The 20,904-nt window shown below is 38.9% G+C and overlaps 6 protein-coding genes across 8 annotated transcripts; 3 read left to right on the top strand and 3 right to left on the bottom strand.

Moving 5' to 3' along the window:
• The first annotated feature begins 187 nt into the window (after positions 1-187).
• Positions 188-2,267, top strand: LOC103870610. The gene has a single exon (XM_009148750.3). The coding sequence runs from the start codon at positions 903-905 to the stop codon at positions 1,833-1,835; it is 933 nt and encodes a 310-aa protein (XP_009146998.1). The 5' UTR covers positions 188-902; the 3' UTR covers positions 1,836-2,267.
• Positions 2,268-3,436: 1,169 nt separating this feature from the next.
• On the bottom strand, positions 3,437-4,696 carry LOC103870609 (NADH dehydrogenase [ubiquinone] 1 alpha subcomplex subunit 1). 2 transcript variants are annotated; one of them, XM_009148749.3, is made up of 3 exons: positions 4,500-4,696; positions 4,265-4,382; positions 3,437-3,716 (listed from the first exon to the last, which is right to left on the bottom strand). In XM_009148749.3, the coding sequence occupies exons 1-2, from the start codon at positions 4,605-4,607 to the stop codon at positions 4,293-4,295; spliced, it is 198 nt and encodes a 65-aa protein (XP_009146997.1). In that variant the 5' UTR covers positions 4,608-4,696; the 3' UTR covers positions 3,437-3,716; positions 4,265-4,292. The 2 variants fall into 2 exon arrangements, with proteins under 2 accessions (XP_009146997.1, XP_033147917.1); XM_033292026.1 differs by having other exon boundaries at positions 4,286-4,382.
• A 168-nt stretch (positions 4,697-4,864) lies between these two features.
• LOC103870608 (KH domain-containing protein At3g08620) lies at positions 4,865-7,492 on the top strand. Of its 2 annotated transcripts, XM_033291994.1 has the most exons (8): positions 4,865-5,101; positions 5,177-5,265; positions 5,741-5,892; positions 6,404-6,520; positions 6,603-6,719; positions 6,805-6,948; positions 7,029-7,186; positions 7,296-7,492. In XM_033291994.1, exons 1-7 carry the CDS (start codon positions 5,022-5,024, stop codon positions 7,173-7,175), a joined length of 846 nt encoding a protein of 281 aa, XP_033147885.1. In that variant the 5' UTR covers positions 4,865-5,021; the 3' UTR covers positions 7,176-7,186; positions 7,296-7,492. The 2 variants fall into 2 exon arrangements, with proteins under 2 accessions (XP_033147885.1, XP_009146996.1); XM_009148748.3 differs by having other exon boundaries at positions 7,029-7,492.
• A 230-nt stretch (positions 7,493-7,722) lies between these two features.
• Positions 7,723-9,103, top strand: LOC103870607 (protein RETICULATA-RELATED 2, chloroplastic). The gene has a single exon (XM_018658775.2). It carries the CDS (start codon positions 7,962-7,964, stop codon positions 8,925-8,927), a length of 966 nt encoding a protein of 321 aa, XP_018514291.1. The 5' UTR covers positions 7,723-7,961; the 3' UTR covers positions 8,928-9,103.
• Positions 9,104-9,900: 797 nt separating this feature from the next.
• Positions 9,901-10,404, bottom strand: LOC108871913 (tropinone reductase homolog At2g29150-like). Its single transcript, XM_033292739.1, has 2 exons — positions 10,351-10,404; positions 9,901-10,248 (listed from the first exon to the last, which is right to left on the bottom strand). The coding sequence occupies exons 1-2, from the start codon at positions 10,402-10,404 to the stop codon at positions 9,901-9,903; spliced, it is 402 nt and encodes a 133-aa protein (XP_033148630.1).
• A 1,688-nt stretch (positions 10,405-12,092) lies between these two features.
• Positions 12,093-15,638, bottom strand: LOC103870605 (putative zinc transporter At3g08650). Its single transcript, XM_009148744.3, has 6 exons — positions 15,400-15,638; positions 14,301-14,838; positions 13,546-13,830; positions 13,336-13,464; positions 13,147-13,244; positions 12,093-13,032 (listed from the first exon to the last, which is right to left on the bottom strand). The coding sequence occupies exons 2-6, from the start codon at positions 14,760-14,762 to the stop codon at positions 12,216-12,218; spliced, it is 1,791 nt and encodes a 596-aa protein (XP_009146992.1). The 5' UTR covers positions 14,763-14,838; positions 15,400-15,638; the 3' UTR covers positions 12,093-12,215.
• Positions 15,639-20,904: the final 5,266 nt, after the last annotated feature.

Below are 20,904 nucleotides of genomic sequence, written 5' to 3'. Positions count from 1 at the left end.
ATCATTTGTTTTTGATCTAAGTTCTAAAATTTGCAATATTTCAACTTTTAAGATACCAGTTTTTTTTTGTCAACTTCAAGATACTAGTATACAACACAAGAATGATTCTAAAGCGTACAAAACATCTGAGAGATACTTAAGAAAACCTATGGCTGAGCTCAAAATCTGGAAGGAGACTGGGAAAATGATTTCGAGATGGGCTTCATGATAAGGTTTGTAATGGGCTAGTTACTAATTTTAATGGGCTTACACTAACCAGCTAAGGCCTCATTTTCTGAGTCCATATCGTGGTCAAAGCACTAATTATTAATTGGGCCAGAATAGGAAAGCTTATTTTCAGTTCTAATTTTTTTTTTGTCAAAGGGTATAAAAGTAGGTATATACGGTTGATATGGAAAAAAATTAAATACAGATACAGGTAACAAATAAGGGTATACAGACAACTGTTACGGCGAAACGAAAGCTGAAATGTAACAATATGATTGGCGGAAATAAAGTAAATAAATACATATGAATGTGAAGCATATTTTATGGAATTATTTTAATTGGGGAAAAAATAAAAGGAGAAAATGCGTTGAACAGGCTGTATAGTTTTTGTGAACAAATGGGGGACTGAAGACAACAACACTCTTCTTCTCCCTCTTTGTCCTTTTGACTCTCTCTCTCTCTCCTCCCTTTCCCCACCGGCGAACCATTCCTTCTCTCTCCTCCTTTTTCCCCACCGCCGACCATTCCTCCATTTGCTTCTTCCTCTCTCCTCACCTCAATTCTCACCAATAAAGTTTCAATTTTTAACCTTTTTGTTGAACTCTTCTCCACACTCAGACGTGACGCCGACTCTTTACTGAGTCTCGCCCTGGGGCACTTTTCTCCAGAGGCGAAGACGTTGAAGGACACCAAGAATGAGGATTCTCTGTTGTCTCCAGGTGCTTCTCTTTCTCTATCTCTTCTCTTACCATCTCTCTGCTCAATCTCCTCCGACCAATGCGTCTTCTCTTGATTCCCTTCTTCAAGATTACTCCTTTAGAGCTTTCGTCCGTCCCCGCACCGGCATTCTCTACGACGCCGTCACCGTTCCTCCGAATCTAACGGGGATCAAACTCTCCGCCATGAGGCTCAGAAGCGGGAGCTTGAGGAGACGAGGAGTCCTTTCCTTAAAACAGTTCTCGATTCCCAAAGGCGTAATCGTGAAGCCGTACGTGACAAGGCTCGTCTTTGTCTACCAAAACCTAGCGAACTTCTCTCAGTTGTATTACCCTTTGTCTGGTTACGACTATGTTGCTCCCGTGGTTGGTCTTCTCGCTTACGATGCTAAAAATCTCTCCGCCGTTAACTTACGGGAGCTCGAGATAACGGCGTCAAAGGATCCTATAAGAATCGACTTCTCTGATCTGGAACCGATCCCTCAAGGAGGGAGTGTTGTTGAGTGCGTTAGCTTTGACTCTAGTGGTAAAGCGAGTTTCAGCGATTCGATTAAGAACACATGCGAGACGGAGAGGCAGGGGCATTTCTCGGTGGTGGTGAAGTCTGTTCCGTCTGCTCCTTCTCCAGCTCCGGGGGGTGAGGAAAGGAAGGAGAAGAAGAAGAGCTCTGAGTCTAACTCAAGAACTTGGATCACCGTTGGTTCGGTGTTGGGTGGGTTGGTGCTGTTGGGGCTTTTGATGTTTCTGGTTCTGCGGTGTCGGAAGTACAAGAAGCAGGAGAGGATGAGGGAGATGGAGAGAGCTGGGGAGACAGGGGAGGCTCTGAGGATGACTCAGGTCGGTGAGACGAGAGCACCGACTGCTGCTACGACTCGTACACAACCGGTTCTTGAAACTGAATACGCAGCTTAGAAGTGTACATCTTCTTCTTCATCTTTGATCATATGTTACTGTCTTTTTTTCTTTTCCCTACAATTATTTTTCTTTTTGGTAAAGTGTTTTTTTCTGATTATTTGTTCGTTGTGATTAGCAAGTTGAAACTTTACTTTCATCTTGTTTTATCTACGGGTGATTTAAGGAAATAAGTATTATTGTTTTCACCTTTTCTGATCTCATATCACTAAGTTTGGTGGAAGATATGGATTGTTTCTGGAGTACACTCACATTTTGTTTCCTTTCTAACTACTTTTGCTGTAAAGCATTGATCTTTTTTTTGTAATAATGTCATCACCTTTTGTTTGACAAGAATATAACTTAAGGAGATGATGTCATGGATAACATCCACTCTCAACCTTGAGTTTAGGATTCTTCAAAAGATAGTATTCAAATGTTTTATTGTAGCTATGAGCTTCATGCAACTTGTTTATCCTAAAAACGTCTCTACTTTGTTCTTGGGGAGATGGTTTGCAATGCAGGCCCCATGCAATGCACAGAGCTAGATATCGTGGAGGATTGATTGTATTTATAGAGTTCAACTTCTTTCTATATAGTTTTTTTTTCTGTCTTCTCTTGAGAACATGACCTGCAATGAAGGCCCCATGTATACTATAGAAGCTGCTTCATGATACAAACATTTATGTTTTCGTTCAGAATTGTCTCGCTTAGCTGCACTTCATAAGACAAGTCACTGCGCTCATGCGGCAGGTACTAGTCTTTGCTGTGAACAGAGCTGGAAACAAGTTTTAGTCAAACGTTAAACACATGGTTGGATTAGGCTGGCTTTAGGTCTCATTGTGCTATAATGCATATTTTTATATACCATGAAAACAATGTGTATGTATGTATCATTGCTATACCTTCTGACTTCTGCAGACACCATGAGATTCTTAATCAGTTAGTTTTTGTGTGCTGTCTTGTCTCATCATTGCCTAATCTTTTTAAGGTCTGAAAACAAGTGCATTATATAAATTATAAATGTTGTATTAATTATGTTTTATAGACATCCAGATCCTTGCTAATTTTGCCAAAAAGAAACTATATTTGTAGAATATTCGTCTCTTTTGTTCTCTGTATCTTTGGTTGAATTGAAGAGAAAGCTAAAAGGTATCCACATTAAAAGTGAGGTCTCAACGGTAAAATATAAACAAGCTTCGTTTTCACTAAAGAGCAAAGTGATTCCTCTTTAGAATCATGGAAGCTGTTTCTAAAACTGCCGTAATCTATGGTTCTGTTGTTTTAGTTGGTAAGAGCAACTTAATGGCATGAAACAAAAATTCCTCTGAACATAGTATTAAAAAAAAATGAAGGGTTTGGTACCAAGAGAGGACCATTTCGAAGAAGAGTTAAGAGATGAGCCCACTTGAAAGGGACATAGCAAGGGGACCCCATGTGAATCTGCAAGCAAAGACAGATGCTTTGACCGACCTCATTCATCATCCTCCATTATTAGTTACAGCCATAAAACCAATGTCATCCATCATCACTAGCTTCATTGGACTCTCAATTATCTCTCCTTATCTAATACACAACCACACTCTAGATCCTACCCGCCGCAACAAATTACACACCTGAAGAAGGTAATCTTCAAGATTATTATTAAGAGTGTATTGTAAACCAAATGTCATGCAACTTAACAGCATATACCACAAACAAATAGAGAAGTTATAAACCAAATGTCATTAATGTCTCAATTTCGAGATCAGAAAAAGCTTTTTAAGCAACAAAGCTTTATCCGAACTAGTCTTCAAGAAAAATCAAACCGGAATAACAGTAGTAGATTCTCCAGCTTCTTCTTCTTCTTCTGGAATACACTTTATTTGTGAGTTGTGACCACACGTTGTTCACCTGAAGCCCCTACATCACATCAACATGCAACTCAGAGTTACACATCGCAAGACCAAAGGAGAAAACAGAAAGAAAGTCACTGCATACAGCTCCAAAAAAAGATGATCAATTAACCAAAACAATAACCAGAATCTTAGTCACTCCTAGACAAAACAAATACAAAAAAAAGCCACCATCCACAAACTTCAAGAGGCAAAGAACTAAGCAGAAATGACTGAGGATACTAATCTATGAACACATAAAACACTCATAGGATATCATTCATTTCCCTCCAAGAATGACTTTTACTATACAGAACAGCAATCAAACAAGTACACTGATACAGTAGCTATCTCCACAAGGTCTATCTTATTAAGCTCCTCAACGCATATACATTATCTAGAACCCAAAAAAGCAAAGAGCTTTACAGTGACCCATGCATTTAAAACTTCACTAGCACACTAACACCTTGTCAAACAACAGAACTCGTGTACTAAATTTCATGCGAGACGACAAGCAAAATCATAAGTAGACTAACAAAGAGCACATGCGGATCGAATCAGAGAATCAAAACAGACCTGATGAACAAAAATGAATGAAATTGGATCACGAGGAAGGAGCTGAAGCTTTCTCGACGACCTTCTTGTCGCGTCTCTCCATAGCAACGTCCCATTCATCGTGCCCGATGTGCTTCGGCTGCTCAATCCCAAAATTGAAATCATCAATGCTCAAATTCGAGATCCCAATCGGATCAAATCGTAAAAACCCAATTGAGAGAGAGACGCAATCAAAGAGAAAGGGGGAAAATCATACACGGCCATGATAAGCTTTGTGGATGTAGTACTGCGAGTTTCCCATAATACAGAGCATCCCTCCGATGATTCCCAGAGGCAGCGCCGCTTCTAGCCACACCAACGACATCTTCTTCTTCTTCGTCTTCTCCTTCTCTGTATCGAAAGATCCAAAAACTTCACCTTCGAAATGATTCGAGAGCTTTTGACAAACCAAATGGGCCTTATGGGCCTTAACTGTAAATACTAAAGCCCAATAGATATAAAACAAAAGCCGCTTCTACTTTAATGATCCAAAACTACATCAACGAAAAGATTTGAGAGCTTTGACAAACCAAATGGGCCTTATGGGCTTTAAATGTTAAATACTAAAGCCCAATAGATATAAACCAAAAGCGTCTTTTTTTTTTCTATTTAAAAATCGGATACTTCCCCATCAGATACATGGTCTCGGTGGAGACAACTAGAAAACCAAATTTGGTACATGTAAATTGCGTGAAGACAGTAGAGAGCAGCAGCAAAACCCTCCTCCTCCTCTTCTACCATGTCTGGTCTGTATAATCCCAGCTACTCACCTTCTAGAGCCGCTTCTCCCCAGATTAGAACCTCCTCCGATGTTGACAGGTTTTTTTTCTCCTTTCCTATCTTATTTCTTATTCATTGAAACTATCTTAACTCTAACTGCTTCATCTTCTGCAGTCAATACTTATCTCAGTTGCTAGCTGAGCATCAAAAGCTTGGACCTTTCATGCAAGTCTTGCCCATATGTAGCCGTCTCTTAAACCAAGGTCTCACTCTCTCTCTTCTCATTTCTTCCTCACTAGATCTGCAATTTATTGTTAACTGTCTTGAACTGCTGCTTCCTATATATATGTATCTTCATGATTATGCAATACTCTCCTCTTTGATGATATCTATTGGATCTTTGGTTTATTTAAGCTTTAGCAAGCTCTCAATTGCTCAGGCCACTTGATGCTTTAGAGTCTTTTTACTAGCTCTTGATTGTCTTTATTTGGATTCTATTGTGGGTTTGCTTTGGTACTATTAAAGCTTCCAGCTTTGGTAACAAAACTAGATTTAGTTGTAAATTTAATTTTCAAGGTCATATAACTCTAGTTGAAGAACCATGATTGAATAAGTATTTGGAAATGAAGCTGACTGCTATATATTTACAGTTCCTTGAAGTCTCTCTAGTCTCATTGGTTCTTGTTCATTATTTATTGGTATCGTAAGATTATTTTTTATTCCAATTTGTTGTGGCAGAGATCTTCAGGGTTAGTGGAATGATGTCCAACCAAGGGTTTACTGATTTTGATCGGCTGAGGCATCGGAGTCCTAGTCCAATGGCTTCACCAAATCATATGTCTAATGTTCCTGGTGCTGGATATGGTGGTTGGAATGGTCTTCCACCAGAGGTAGCCCACTTTATCTTTGTTGTTATGCTCATTGTTCTTTCAAATTCTGTCTGTGTTTTGTCATAGTTTTTCTGTATCTGTTTTGTTATAGGAAACGTCTTTTTTCATCTTCGATTATCTTTAATAGAAACATAATAGAATTTTTTAACAGAGGATTGTGGTGGTTGATACCCACTAGCACATGAAAATTTGTATGGATGGCTCATGTATTATTTTTGTTGGGAGAAGCCTAATATTCCTACTGCAAAGGAATATTGAGGTATGAGTTTAGCTCTCCGTCTCCTTATTTGAATATGTGGTGCCATCTTAGTATCTAGTTCATTGCATGCATCTTCAAGACATAGTATGCCCAAAATAAAAATTGGTAGAAAATCTCAACTGGGGTTCCAAGTAGAACTTTTTCACTTTTTGTATAGACCTGATAAACCCTTAATCTAGACTCTAGGATGATGTATTCATTTTCAGTTACTCATTTTCAGACGCCAATGAAACCTTTTTTTATTTAATGTAGAGAATGGTTGGTCCTCATGGAATGGCAATGGAGTGGCAAGGTGCACCTGCTAGCCCAAGCGCATACACAGTGAAGCGTATCCTGCGTTTAGATCTTCCAGTTGATACATTTCCTAATGTAAGTTTCATTAGATTTGGTTCTTTAAGACAAGGAAATATATAAAACATCAATTGATAAGTCTTTTGCTTTTGGTTGTTAGTTCAATTTTGTTGGAAGGCTTCTGGGACCTAGAGGGAACTCGCTGAAGCGTGTGGAAGCAACAACCGGTTGCCGTGTGTTTATTAGAGGGAAAGGATCAATTAAGGACCCTGACAAAGTAAGACATGCCTACAATTTTTCTTCATCCCTGTAAACTAATCTTCTTTTGTTAATCTCTTGCTTTGATATGTTTTGGCACCCAGGAAGAGAAACTGAAAGGGAAGCCTGGCTATGAGCATCTCAATGAGCAGCTCCATATCCTCATTGAGGCTGATCTTCCTGCCGATATTGTCGATATAAAGCTGCGACAAGCCCAAGAGATCATCGAGGAGTTGGTAAAACCTGTGGTATGTGCTTTAACTCACTTCTTCTCAATTATTATTTTTAGAGACCACAAGATTTTAAATGGTCTAGGATCTTTGTGCAGGATGAGTCACAGGACTACATCAAGAGGCAGCAACTACGAGAGCTCGCATTGCTGAACTCAAACTTGAGAGAAAACAGTCCAGGTCCAAGCGGTAGCGTCTCTCCATTCAATTCAAACGCAATGAAACGTCCAAAAACAGGACGCTAAGAGTGCACGAGGTACCATCAAGCATGTGTATATGTGTATAACCAAGCCTAATGGTGTTTTGTTTATGTAACGTCTACTCTTGGTTCTTCTGCTTTTATACCTCTCTCTGATCCACACCAGTGATGATTCTCAAAGCACAAAGCACCAAGAGAAGTACCAGTGATGAAAGTAGCGTGATGAAGCATTTGTAACCATTAAGATTTTAGATTGTTTTTGGGATTATTTATTCATGTGTTGTGTGAGTTGTTGTAGTATTGACATCTAATTACATTATATTCGTGTTTTGAGCAGCAATAAGTTATGTCTTTTATAGGAAAGCTTGCCTTTTTGCCTCGTTTCCATCTATATAAACCTTTGAAAGTGCAATACTTTCGTCCAATAACAGCTAGTTTGAGTAGAGAAAAGAGACCAAACAACTGTTAGTCCTAGGACAGCTTGTCTCTTTTCTTCGTCACTATCTACAAAAACATTGAAAGTGCAATACTTTTTTTTGTCCGTAAGCAAAGAAAAAATCAACAATGGTGGTGGGTGAGGTGAATATAGTTGGTGAAGTTAGTTTATTGTACCGACACGTGGTGGGCTCAGATCAAGCTTCAGTTTTTCGCAGGTGGGAAGTGGACCCCATTAAGAACATTGATTGTTGTGTTGTGTTTTAAAAAGAAAGGGTTTTTTTTTTTTAAAAGGCGAACGAGATTCTCTGTCTGCACGCCGTGATTCGATTCAATCTCAGATCTCTATCTTTAGTTCAACTTCTCCCATTCTTGAAGCGACTCGTTGAGAAAGAAGATGGCGGCTATAGCTCGTCTCCACTTGTCGGCTAAACCGAACCAGACCGGTCCTAGAGCGATCAACCTCACGCGCGATCCAAGGATCATCCTCTCGTTTCCACGCAATGCATCGGTATGTTCCTCCCTCCGCACATCTCCAAATCTAGTTGCTTCATCCGCCGGAGGAGGAGGCAGCGGTGGAAACGGAGGAGTAGGCGGTGGTGATGGTGGTGATGACGGAGATTCAGGAGGGAAGCAAGAACCGTCTCCATGGGGACCGATAGGGATGTTCATCCAAGGATGGAGATCACGCGTCGCAGCTGATCCTCAGTTCCCTTTCAAAGTCCTCATGGAAGAGCTCGTTGGCGTAACCGCCAACGTACTCGGTGACATGGCTTCACGCCCCAACTTCGGACTCAACGAGCTAGACTTCGTCTTCTCAACCCTCGTCGTGGGTTCGATCCTCAACTTCACGCTCATGTACCTCTTAGCACCCTCTTTAGCATCCTCCACCTCCTCCAATCTCTTGCCTGGGATCTTTAAAACCTGTCCAGCTAGTCACATGTTCGAGCAGGGGAGCTTCACGGTCGTGAACCGCTTCGGGACTTTAGTGTACAAAGGAATGGTGTTCGCCACCGTGGGGCTAGCTGCTGGGCTTGTAGGGACGGCTATCTCTAATGGGTTGATCATGCTGAGGAAGAAGATGGACCCCGGGTTCGAGCCGCCGAATAAGGCTCCCCCGACGGTGCTGAACTCGTTGACTTGGGCGGCTCATATGGGGGTGAGCGCTAACGTGAGGTACCAGACGTTGAACGGGGTTGAGTTTTTGATGGAGAGAGGGTTGCCGCCGTTGGTGTTTAAGACGGGTGTGGTGGCTTTGAGGGTTGTGAACAATCTTTTGGGAGGGATGTCGTTTGTTGTGTTGGCGAGGTTGACTGGTTCACAGTCTGTGGGGGAGGAGAAGGTGGAGGAGAAAGATGATTGAGTAGAGTTTTTTTTTTTTTTGGTTGGTTATGTTGTGAGGTTTAGGCACAAGAGGCATCTTCTTGAGTTGAAATCTTTTTTTTTTCAGGTTCTTGATTACAAAAGGCAGAAGACATTGTTCTTGTATGTGTTTGGAGACCAAATAAAGACAAATCCATTTTATTTCTTTAAGACCAAGTTTGCTATGTCTTTATGACCAGTTGCTAAGATTATTTAATTCAATCGGAAGTTATTAATCACTAATGAAGATTGAATGATCTACTACTTGTTATAAACTTCTTTATTAGGAGAGATCCGTTTATTGACTATTGTTGCGGAAGCAACTAGGTGTCAGCTTATAGAAGAACCAGCTAAAATAAAGAACCCTCATAGGGATGGAGGAGGAGACAGAGATTGAAATTGAGGAGAAGACTGATGAAATAGCAGTGAAGGATAAGGATCTTTGAATCTTTTGGAGTTGCCTCTTTGGAATTGCCTCTTTGTTTTCAGTAGTACATTAGAGTTAAAACCCTTCTTCATTGATCTTAGGAAAGAGAGAGTACTGTTATGTTTATTATTGAATAAGACTAATCCCTTTTGATAAGGACCATGTAAGAGAAAGCTCTATGTTTATTGCACAATCAAAAGATGGGGTATGTCTGTTAACAAGCAAAGAGAACCATTTTATAAACTTTATTTGAAACTCCAAAAGCAAACAGATTAAAACTAGCAAATGAAGAAGTGAATAAGTAATGCTTGCTTCAGAAGGCATGACCAGAGAGAGCTCCATCAACACATATGGTTTGACCTGTAATGTAAGAAGCAGCAGGAAGACACAGAAACGCAGCCACTGCCACCACTTCTTCTGGCTCTCCAGCTCAGCGCATTGGTATGTTTGGTGCAATATTCTTAGCAAACTCCTCTCCAAGTATAAACTGAACAATACCATCACATTCATTTAACACTAGTCAGTTCAAATGACATTGAAAAAACAGTTATATGTTCTTAGAAAACTCCTCACCAAGTATAAACACAGCTACTGCTGCCACTTCTGGCTCTCCAGCGCGGCGCATTGGTGTGTTTGGTGCAATGTTCTTAGAAAACTCCTCTCCAAGTATAAACTGAACAATACCATCACATTCATTTAACACTAATCTGTTGAGGTTTTCATCAAAGAGAGAAGAAACAGTTTGCATCAGCTTCTCTCTATCAGCACGAGACGATATATCACAGACTGAGCCTGTGACGTTAAAGCCTTTCATCTTCCATTCTTGTAAACACTGATTAAGCTGAGATTCGTCTCTAGCACATGTTTGGATTCTTGCTCCAAGACTTGCAAGCTCCTACGATATAGCATGCCTAAAGATTGTTCACCAAGATTTTAATACATGTGTAAGCAAATTCATTTTTGTTATAACGGAAGAAACACTTGGAAGCAAACAAACCCGACTCCTTTGGTTCCTCCGGTGACAAGAGCGTTCATGCCTTGAAGACTCCATCTCTTGTCTCTGATGCTTTTCTTTGTTCTGCTCTATCCATTTTTTTATATGAAAGATGATAATGCGGAAATGTGGTAGTTATAGATGGTACGAGGAGTGATATCTTTTACACGGACTGATATCTTTTACACTAGTAATTTTTTTTTATCTGATGAAAGATGATAATGCGGAAACATTTTTTTTTGACGTCAAACGGACTGATATCTTTTACACATGGAGTGTTATCCAAATTCATTTAAACTCTTTCGAATCAAATAAATGTTGTATTCAGATATTCACGAATTGAATAACAATGGATTTATAATTCTCTTAATGCAGAAGTTGTTAATACAATAACAAATATCACTAGACTTCAAAATCATTTACTAAAATATTATAAATACAATAACCAATAACATTAGATTTAATCAATCATTTAAAATCATTTACGGAATAACATTGGAATATAAAATCTAAATATAAAGAGATAACTTTCAATTCACTATCCAATAGCATCCCCTATAAAAATAGAATGAAGCTATTTTTTTACTTAAAAAAAACTATAATTAGCATCATTTCCTTCTTTCTAGGAAGCGATCTCCACATTTCAAATTTTCATGTTTTTTTTTTACAAATTTTTGATGGATGTTAGGAATCACTACTTATAGTTTCCAGTTTCTTATATAAAAGGACATAAAACAAAACGAAGGAAACACACGTTATTTCCGCACGTACGTACATATATTTTTATTGGAAATTTCGACAAGCCACTATAATGAAGATCATTCCATTGATTCCCATTGTCTTCATCATTCTCTTGTCATCATTTCCATCTCTGATTAAAATCGTTGAAGCGAGGGTGGAAATTCCACCTCAATGCTCTGGTGTGTTTCCAAGTTGCATATTTAATCCTTTAAACGCGCTACCATGGGAGGAAAAACCATGGGACAGAGAGTTTTGTTGTAAGAGGACGTTTAGCGACGATAATGCGGCTGAGTGTTTACGTTTTCTTTTTATATCGAACAATAATCCTAATCTAATCAACGCGGCTCAGAGAATTTTCAAAGATTGTATGCATCTTTGGAACTGTGGCAAATAATAACAATGTATCAACCATATTTTGAAACATTGTATACTTTCTCAAAATTGAAAAAAAAAAACTGTAATTGGTTTCGAAATAATTAATATTATTATATTTTAGGCATGTCAATATATACTTGCCGTTCTTGGCAGTAGATTTGTCTCATTTTTAGAATAAAATTTATTAGTTATTTTATACCCAAAAAAATGATATTCTTTTTGTTTCATAATAAACGGTATTTTAACATTTTTTTGTAATAAAAAATATTATTTTATAATTTCAATACAAATTATACTTACTTTTAACAAAAAATTAATTAAAAATTACATTAATTTTATAAATAGTTTTATTTATCTCAAATACTATTGATCAGAGAAGTATAATTAATAACAACTTACATATATTTTTATTATTTTTTAATATGAATGTCAAAGTGACACAAACAGAAGGAGTATCGTTCAAACGAAAAGATGAACAAAAATAATTATTTCCGACTTTCTTGAGGCCTACATAAAATAAACCAAACAGTTTTAACCCCAAACCGAAACAGATTAAACCGGAACCGAATGCCCAGAACTATGCGTAAAATGGAATGGAGTTGATGATGTAAGTGATGATGGGCCTAATCTTGATTCAGTACACTCACTTTTCCATTCACAATAAAATCCGACAAAGTTTGTATCACGAGTATGTATATATATCTTACAACATAGGATAAAGGGAAGTGTGTGTGTGTTCACAATGAATCAAATCATCTAACGGCCTCTGGTGCAGAATTGCAGTAAGGAGTGTGCAAGCAGACAAGTCTAGTGAAAGTCAGACACACAACGGCACACGCTACTCCCAGCACCATCCCCACAATGCCTTTCTTTCTCTCCAGCCTCACCGCTCTCTGAATCACCTGCCAGAAGCTGGGCAGCAACGCACCGCACGCAACCATCATCACGTGATCCAGTCCACTGTAATCTATCCCGGCTAGAATTGATCCTATGGCAGATACTGGTCCCACAAAACCGATCAAAGCTGCTGCTGCAAGAGCTGCGTGCCAACTGTCCGTAGCTCCAAAGACACAGCTCGCAACAGCTGTCCCTCTTGGGAGCCCGTGTAAGGAAACAGGGAGCACCATGTGTCTTCCTAGACCGTAAGCCGACGGTGCAGCGACTCCAAGAGCAAGCCCCTCGGCTAGCGCGTGGAGCCCAACCGCTCCACACGCTAATAACGATTGGAGAGTTATCACACTGGTCGGAAAATTGGTTCCTGTGGTGATTAAACTGCCGGCACGAGACTTTTTCCGACAAGTAATGTTCAGGATGGTTAAGCTCGCGAAATGGCTCAGCACGGCTCCAACTGCGTATAGACTAACCAGAGGGATGAATCCCATTTTTGCGGATAGGAGGAGTTGAAGCGGACGCCAGATACCGAGGACGAAGGCAATGCCTGATGCTACTCCCATGAGGAGAGCGTGCTGTAGACGGAAAGTGAGTGCCGATGCAACCAGAAACACGCCTCCAAGCAATGGTCCCAGACCAAAGAGGAGTGAAACAAAGAAGCCAGATGCATCCTCTGAGCTGCAGATTGAAGAAAGCATTAGTTGTAACCAATCAAATGAAACAGCCTTTTTTTTTTTTTGGTAACACAAATGAAACAGCTTATAACTATTAACTTGAACTTTATTTTTATACTTGTAATCATGTGTGAAATTCTCGAAAAGAGTGCTGAAAGCCTCCATGGATGCTACTGATATTGTGGCTGCAGATGCTACTTGCGACGGAGACGCTTCCTATTGCAGTTACAGAGAAGAGATATCAAGTCAGTAGTACACTCAGGTGAAAGCTGCATCAACGTTTCATAAATGATCATATGCATTTCACCTTGAATGCATCAGGAAGCACTTCAGCAATAACCATCCAAATCATACATCCAGCAGCAAATCCAGTGCAAAAAGGCAAGAACTTGCTGAATGCATCTGCACATAGAAAAGCTGGCACTGCGACGATAGGCTGGTATAGAATACAATTCAGACAGAACAAGAATCAGTAATCTCTTATGCAGACAAAGGGATCAGATCAAAGAACGATTACCTGAGGTAAAGATGTGATTATACTCCAGAGCATGGCATTTTGTGGAGAGACACCCCTTGATGCCAACACCATGCTAACAGCCAACCCTTCTGGAATATTATGAACGGCTATGGCTAAAGTGACTAGAAGCCCTTGACTAAAACCCTTTGAACCAGCAAAGGATACACCAACCCCTGATCCCTCCCCGAAAGAATGAAGTGTCATGATTCCTATGACGAGAACAACTTTGGCTGCATCTGCACCTTTGATATCCAGCATGCTAACCTCACCATATTGTTCAAGAAACTGTCCAAAGGTAAAGTAAGTTTATAAGAAGGTTCAGTTTAATTTGGAACTAAAAAAATTGGTTTTAGGTTCGGTAATTGGTTAGTTCGGTTTTCTTTTTTAAAAAACTAACCAATCTTAACCAAAATTCCGAACCAAACTAACCAAAATCTGAACCTAAATAACCAAACTATACCGAAATTAAACTTTTTTAAAAAATTTATTCAATTTAAACTGAAAATTTAACCGAAATAACCGGAAAAAAAAATACTGTAAAAAAATTTAAAACCGAACTAACCGAAAACCGAAAAATCGAAGTGAATTTATTTCGGTTCACTTTGGCGAGATTTCGACCAACCTGAACTAACTGATAAGAGTAAACTACGAGAATATAGGGTTTTTTCAACTGTCAACACATGAGATTTTAGTTCAAACCATCATCCAAATCAGTAACTGGATCTTGTGCAGCCAAAGAATCAGTTTCAAGTTACCTGCTTGCAGAGCCAAATGAACAACGCACCAGCTAGAATCCCAATCACAACCCAGTTTCCAGAACCATGCTCCTGACCCTCCTTTACAAGATCAAAGCTAGCAGCCAACATCACACCAGCCGCCATTCCATTACATATCCCAGCCCATTGAGGATCAAGCTCGACAAAGAAGAAGGGAACCGCACCTAACCCGGTGGCAGCAGCCATTGCCAAGGTGAACAACGCAACAGTTGAGACTGAAACTTTGTTGTGACTGCCTCTCTTATCACCCATTCCAATGTCATGTAAAGTTTTCTCTACACCACTTCCGTCTATTATAACATTCCGTCCCATGTTTCCGTGAGGAGCAGTTCTTACTTTATGTGAGATCTCATACTGAGAGTTCGCGTCAGTGTTCCCAATGGATACAAAAACAAATAAAAATAGAAGCAGCAGAAGTTTCTTGCCGTCTGGATGCATCATTGTGATGCTGAAAGAATCAAATAAACTCCGATGCTTTGTAGAATCAAAACTGCATCAAGGAGAGGTCACTGTTGTCCTGTTTTAACACATCACAAAAACGGAACTCAAAGTCATCAACTTTAAATAGAAAGAAACGTACATGAACATGTTCCCTATGCACTAGACTGATCAAAAAAATCACGTGTTTTGGTGTAACAATTGAACTCAAATAGAAACAATATAATCGCATAGAGAATAGTTTCATCATCATCATCCAAAAACTAAAACTTTGAATCCTTAAAGAGACCCAAAACAACAAAGCAGCAATCTTTATCACCCAAACTTCGTACAGAATCGTTCTCATTCTCCTTCCAAAGGATAAATGCGATAGGACTCTCTCATTTCTAGCAATTCGCGATGTTAGATTCGGGTTTATTATGGGCTTCCAACTCAAAACCAATTGGCCATTAGTGGATTGGTCCTAACCCTTTATATATTACTTAATGTCCCATTGATTTTCCAATGTGGGATACATATCCCTTAATAACCCAATTGCAGAATTTTACGATTTGATCCACCATGAATTGGATCATCCAATTAATATATTCTACCACGAACCTAATCAATGACAGTACAGAAACGAGATCGCTGAGCTTACCTGCACAAGGATGAATCGGAGCTCGGAAAATGTTAGAATCCGATCCCTTCTAGCTTAGGAGACTTTGGGATAAATCATGGAAGTCAAACTTTTAACGAAGAGAGAAAATTTTTGTCGAAAATATATATTTTTACTGAATCAATTGCGAATAAGGCCTTCAAGTTTGTTAAATCTTCTAAAAGAGTCGGTAATTCTGTGAATGGATGAAATTGACGTCCACTCTATGGTAGGTTGAGGCTTCGTGTTTGGATGTTATTAGCTAAGCTAAATCGTGAGTTCACGTCTGATGTTTTACATATTATAAGATTTTATTACTTTTTTTGGACTGCAGTATGTAAATATTATATGCGAAAATGTATATACCACCGACATGAACCATCAACCAACCCTAGTCCAGACAACTTGATATAACTATACTGTTTTGTATAATATTTTACCTTATACCAAAAAAATATACACATCATCAAAGTCGCCTGATGAACATGTAAGAATGAGAAACTACATTAACAAGAAGAGCATATCAACGCAGAACATTGGTGCATTGAGCGATTGAGAACTTGAAATATCTCTCCCAGAAGTAGATTCTTTCAACTTTGTCTGCTATTTGTTTGCTCTTTTTTTTGTGGGTTTTGGTCTGACAAACTAATTTCCTCTCGATATTTTTTTACTGAAAAAGGTAAGTATTGCTTGAACAAGTTGATAGTTGTGTCTCTCGAAATGACCGGGTTCTGTCTCTCAACTGTCTCTTCCATTTGCGGTAAATTGTAAGTGCGGATTGGTTAAGGTTTCCGAGTAGCGGTTTTGCTTGTTGTGTTGGTTCCTTCTAGATTAGATCGAGTTGGTGTTTAAAACTTTTTTTTCTTTTTTTTTGCTTTTTCTGTCAAAAATTTGAAAAACTAGTAATAATATTTTTACATTATGAATGAATAGAAAAATAATGAATATGAATAAAATTTTGGAAATAATGAGGAATGATGGTTAGTATTTCTCTTCATTATTTCTCTTCATTCATTCACTTGGTCAATAGTCAGATCCTAAGTTTGTTTCGGGCAGGTTTATCATTTATGGTTTAGCGTAACTGTGATTTACTCTGAACCAGTGCAATAGAGTGAAGAGATGTGTACGTGACGTCTCCAAGATAAAGCACTAGTGGAGTCTTTATGGACTTCCGTGCCACAACCTTTTTGGATTTTCTCACGTGCATTGAGTCATATGTTACTGTCGCCGAAGGAGTGTTTTGGAAAAACGTAAATAGTTCAGATTTTAAAATATTAGTCCAAGCTTTAGCCAGTCATAGTTTAGAGAAGAGGCATGAACGCACAAGTCGTAAATAGTAGTGGCCATTGCTAACTACACAGAGACAAGTCACATGCAGAGGATAGTATAATGGGCCGAATATGGTGTGGAGTAGGCCCATAATAGAACAAATGAGGAATCGTTTTCAGGCTATAAAAGAACAAGGAAAACATGGGGGTATAACTGTGGTCGGGTCCAAAGCCGTCTTTATCCACCATGTCTATTATTATTATTTTGGAGGTTGGCTTCCATATTCGTACCAGAAAGAAAAGTAAAAAACAACTTCTCCTCTCTTTAAATCACCACATAAGATGCGTTGCTAAGAGCATCTCCAATGGTGTTACCCACCATTGGAGTCCTTAGCCATATTTTAATGTTTTTTTTTTTTTTTTTTGAATAGTTAAGGACTCTGATCCAAATTGTCTGTCCAATGGTGTTACCACTACGAAGTTCTTAGAAATTTGTATGAATTTTTTTTTTTAAGAAATTAAAAATTATGAAAGTTGCAAAACATTTAAAGCTTAAATTTATTTATTGAATGATTAAATGTAAACATACAATAATTATTCATCTTCATCATTACCAAACTTGTTCCAAATATTTTCTATCAAATCATTTTTCAATCGTTCATGTAAACGCCTATCACGAACATGAGTCTGTATAAGAAGCATATTAGCGAGATTTGGAGGCATCTCGGAAGTACTGGGTGCATCCACATTTGAACTTCTGGTCGAGGTTCCTTCTTCAAACTCAGATGTATCATACTGAGTGTATCCGTTGCGTTCATTTTCTACTATCATATTGTGAAGTATGATACATGTTCGCATAACCATCCCTATCTGCTTCTTGTCCCACAAAATAGCTGGATTTTTCACTATTGCAAATCGAGCTTGCAATACTCCAAAAGCGCGCTCCACATCTTTTCGGGTTGATTCTTGATATTTTGCAAATAACTCTGCTTTAGGACCTTGAGGGAGTGAGATAGATTGGATAAATGTTGACCATTTTGGATATATACCGTCCGTGAGGTAGTACGCCATATCATACTGGTGTCCGTTGACCATGTACTGCACCCTTGGAGCTCGACCTTGTAAAATGTCATCAAAAACAGGTGACCGATCGAGGACGTTAATATCATTTAAGGTACCTAGAGGACCGAAAAAGGCGTGCCATATCCAAAGATCTTGTGAAGCAACCGCCTCCAAGACAATTGTCGGTTTTCCTGATCCACGTGTGTACTGTCCCTTCCAAGCGCTTGGGCAATTTTTCCACTCCCAATGCATACAGTCTATGCTTCCTATCATTCCCGGAAAGCCACGTATTCCCGGTTCACATGAAAACACTAGCATAAACAGACAAAGCAGTAAGGCAACAGAGAACCCGTGACTTATACAGCAACCTACTTGTCTTCAGTACTCACATGGACCTGAAACAGAGAAATAAAATATGCGTTAGCAAAGTTACAAGCATAAACAAACAAAGCATACACAAAAAAGACCCGTGACTTATACAACATCACTAAACTAGCGTTAACCAACCATCAATAATCACAACATCTCAGACAGTAATTTCATTTTCAGGGCTTCTTCCATAACAGAGAGTGGCTCTGTCTTTGCAAACAAACTTGCAAGCAAACTCTGATTTGAGATCTGCTTTTTGGTCTCCATCATTTCTTTAAGTTGTCCTAGTTCTTCTTCTTTTCCAAGTTTCTTCCTCTTGCCAGCAGCCTTAGCTGCCTTAACTCCCATGGGTCTCTCTTGTGGCTCTGTCACTGACCCTTGAGCATCAGAATCAACAGTTTTGCGCTTCTCCTTACCACTGTCCTTCTCGAGGTAAGTGGAGGACCATTTGACATCATGCCTAAGCTCCCTCCACGCATGTTCCAAGTTAAACTTAATGCCCTTGTCATTGTAGAAGATATCCAAGGCAGCCTTCATCACATCGTCGTCATTTTGGCCGCTTCTCTGCTCCCTCAGAGCCATCTCGTAGCAGCCTGAAAACTTACACACCAAGTCATTGATCCTAGCCCATCTTTGCTTGCATTGCCCGAGTTCTCTTGGGATTGTCCCAACCAGTTGAGGATTGGAGTTGTAATACTCTACAATCCTCTTCCAGAAGTGACCAGCTTTCTGTTCATTACCGACAATTGGATCTTTGCTGGTGTTGAGCCAAGCACCGATGAGGATTATATCCTCCTTCGGTGTCCATTTTCTCCTCTCTTTTACCCTAGACTCATCGGAAAATTGGCTGCTGAAGGGAGGTTCGGGTGAGTCAAGGTCAACTACCCCTTGACTAGCTAAAAGGTTTATAAAACTTGTGGAGTTTGCCATTTAGGAAGAAGACTCTGGTTCACTAAACTACCTAAGGGAGGCGAGTAAATAAGGGATTATTTACGCAAATCTATTGAATTCTAGTAGGAAACAGTCCTATCATTACAGCTAATAAAAATTTAATGAAGCTTTTCCCCCCATATAAACAGTTAGGCACAATTTAATGGTTAACTTCGCATTCAAAGTACAAGTGGTTTACTTCGTATTTAAAACCTATCATTTCACTTTCAAATTCACACCAGAAACTTAACTACTTCAAAGGACAGAAGTTATTGTTCTCAAACTACAAACTTACGTTTGAACTAGAAAGTTTTAAAGTTCAAACAAGGAAGAGATTTAGTGTTATTATCTACAACTAGAACCTTAAGTTTAATAAATGATGGTTTCTAAAACTACAACTAAGTGTAGACACTAACCTCGGAATGGGCTCTCTCAAGTTCAGTCACACGCTTAAGCAGCATCCTCACCTGCTCCTGAACATATATCACAGAAACCAATCATTATGTTCGAAAGGTTGTACAAACAACTATCAATTTCATGTTACAATTTCTATTGAACTCACCTTAAGCGACTGGCACTCTCTTAGAAGCTTCTCCTGCTCGTAGAATTTTTTTTAAGCCTCTCAACCTCTTGTTGCATTCCCATAACCCATGGTTGCCTGAAATGCAACCCGTCATTCTGCCCAAACATAATAACCATTGTTAAACCGCTAATTCATTTCGAAAAATAATAATGTGAAGAACAGACTACACTATATACCTCGAAATCTTTGCAAATGAAATATCTTTTCCCCGGTAGGTAGTCGTACGTGTCCTCTTCATCAACGACTTCCTTCGTGATTGATCCACAAGGACAGAGTTGAGGAATACCCTGTTGCGCATCTGCAACGTAATGAAGCATGTTGTAGTAATCTTTCCGTGCTTTCATATCTCTTAATTCTTCTTCCATTTCAACACCTGCAAGAACAAAAACTACTCGATTTATAACTCAATACCCAACCCTATGATGATATATAACTCAATCTGAACCTTAATAACGACCAAAACAACAAAAAAGGGGAATCGCGAAGAAGAAAATAACAAAACCAGATGAAAATCCTAATTCGAAAAAAATTCCCAAATCGATTTGCAACCCTAAATCGATTTAAACCTCTCAATAGAACCCTAAAACCATATGAAATCAACATGCAACAACTCCAAATGCACAAATATTGACGTGAAATCTCCGATTTACCTTAAGCTTTCTCCTGTCGCCGTATCGCCTTCGATGTCGAGGAGAGTTTTTTTTTTCGAGAAGTAGAAAGAAACTGACTCGGTTTTTTCCCCACGCGAAAACATCCCAATCCCCCTAGCCTATCAGGTGTTGCCACGCACGTAAGGATTAAGTCCTTAAACTCCTTGTTTACGGACCCTTTCTTAGCTAAAGAAAAAATTAAACTATTATAATACTCAGATTTACATAGGTCTTCGCGCTAAGTTACTCGGACGTACCCGCGTTGCGGATGGTCTAAGGTTCAGCAAATATTCATCAACAAAGATTTTAATTGCATTTGTAAGAGGAAAAGAAAAAAAAAATCACAAATAAAACTGGTTTTGGTTTGTTAATAAACTAAAACTGATGGTTAATAAATATTTGGTAAACCGTTATGATAACGACTAGTAGTGTAAATTGCGGTTTATATTAGGTTTTCGTAAACAAGAATACATCACCTGTAACTATATACTATTTAAAGATATTTGGTTGAATGATCTCACCTTGTCTCTATGTTACTCTATAGTTTAGAGTAAACCCAAATGTGAAATGTAAAGGAAATAACACACCACGTGGGGTCTAACTCATTACACAAATCATAATAATTCATCATCTTCATCTTCTTTCT

Source organism: Brassica rapa, chromosome A05, assembly GCF_000309985.2.
Source record: "Brassica rapa cultivar Chiifu-401-42 chromosome A05, CAAS_Brap_v3.01, whole genome shotgun sequence".
Lineage (NCBI taxonomy): Eukaryota > Viridiplantae > Streptophyta > Magnoliopsida > Brassicales > Brassicaceae > Brassica > Brassica rapa.
Note: the sequence above shows the minus strand (reverse complement) of the source record. Positions and strands in the feature narration are given on the sequence as shown.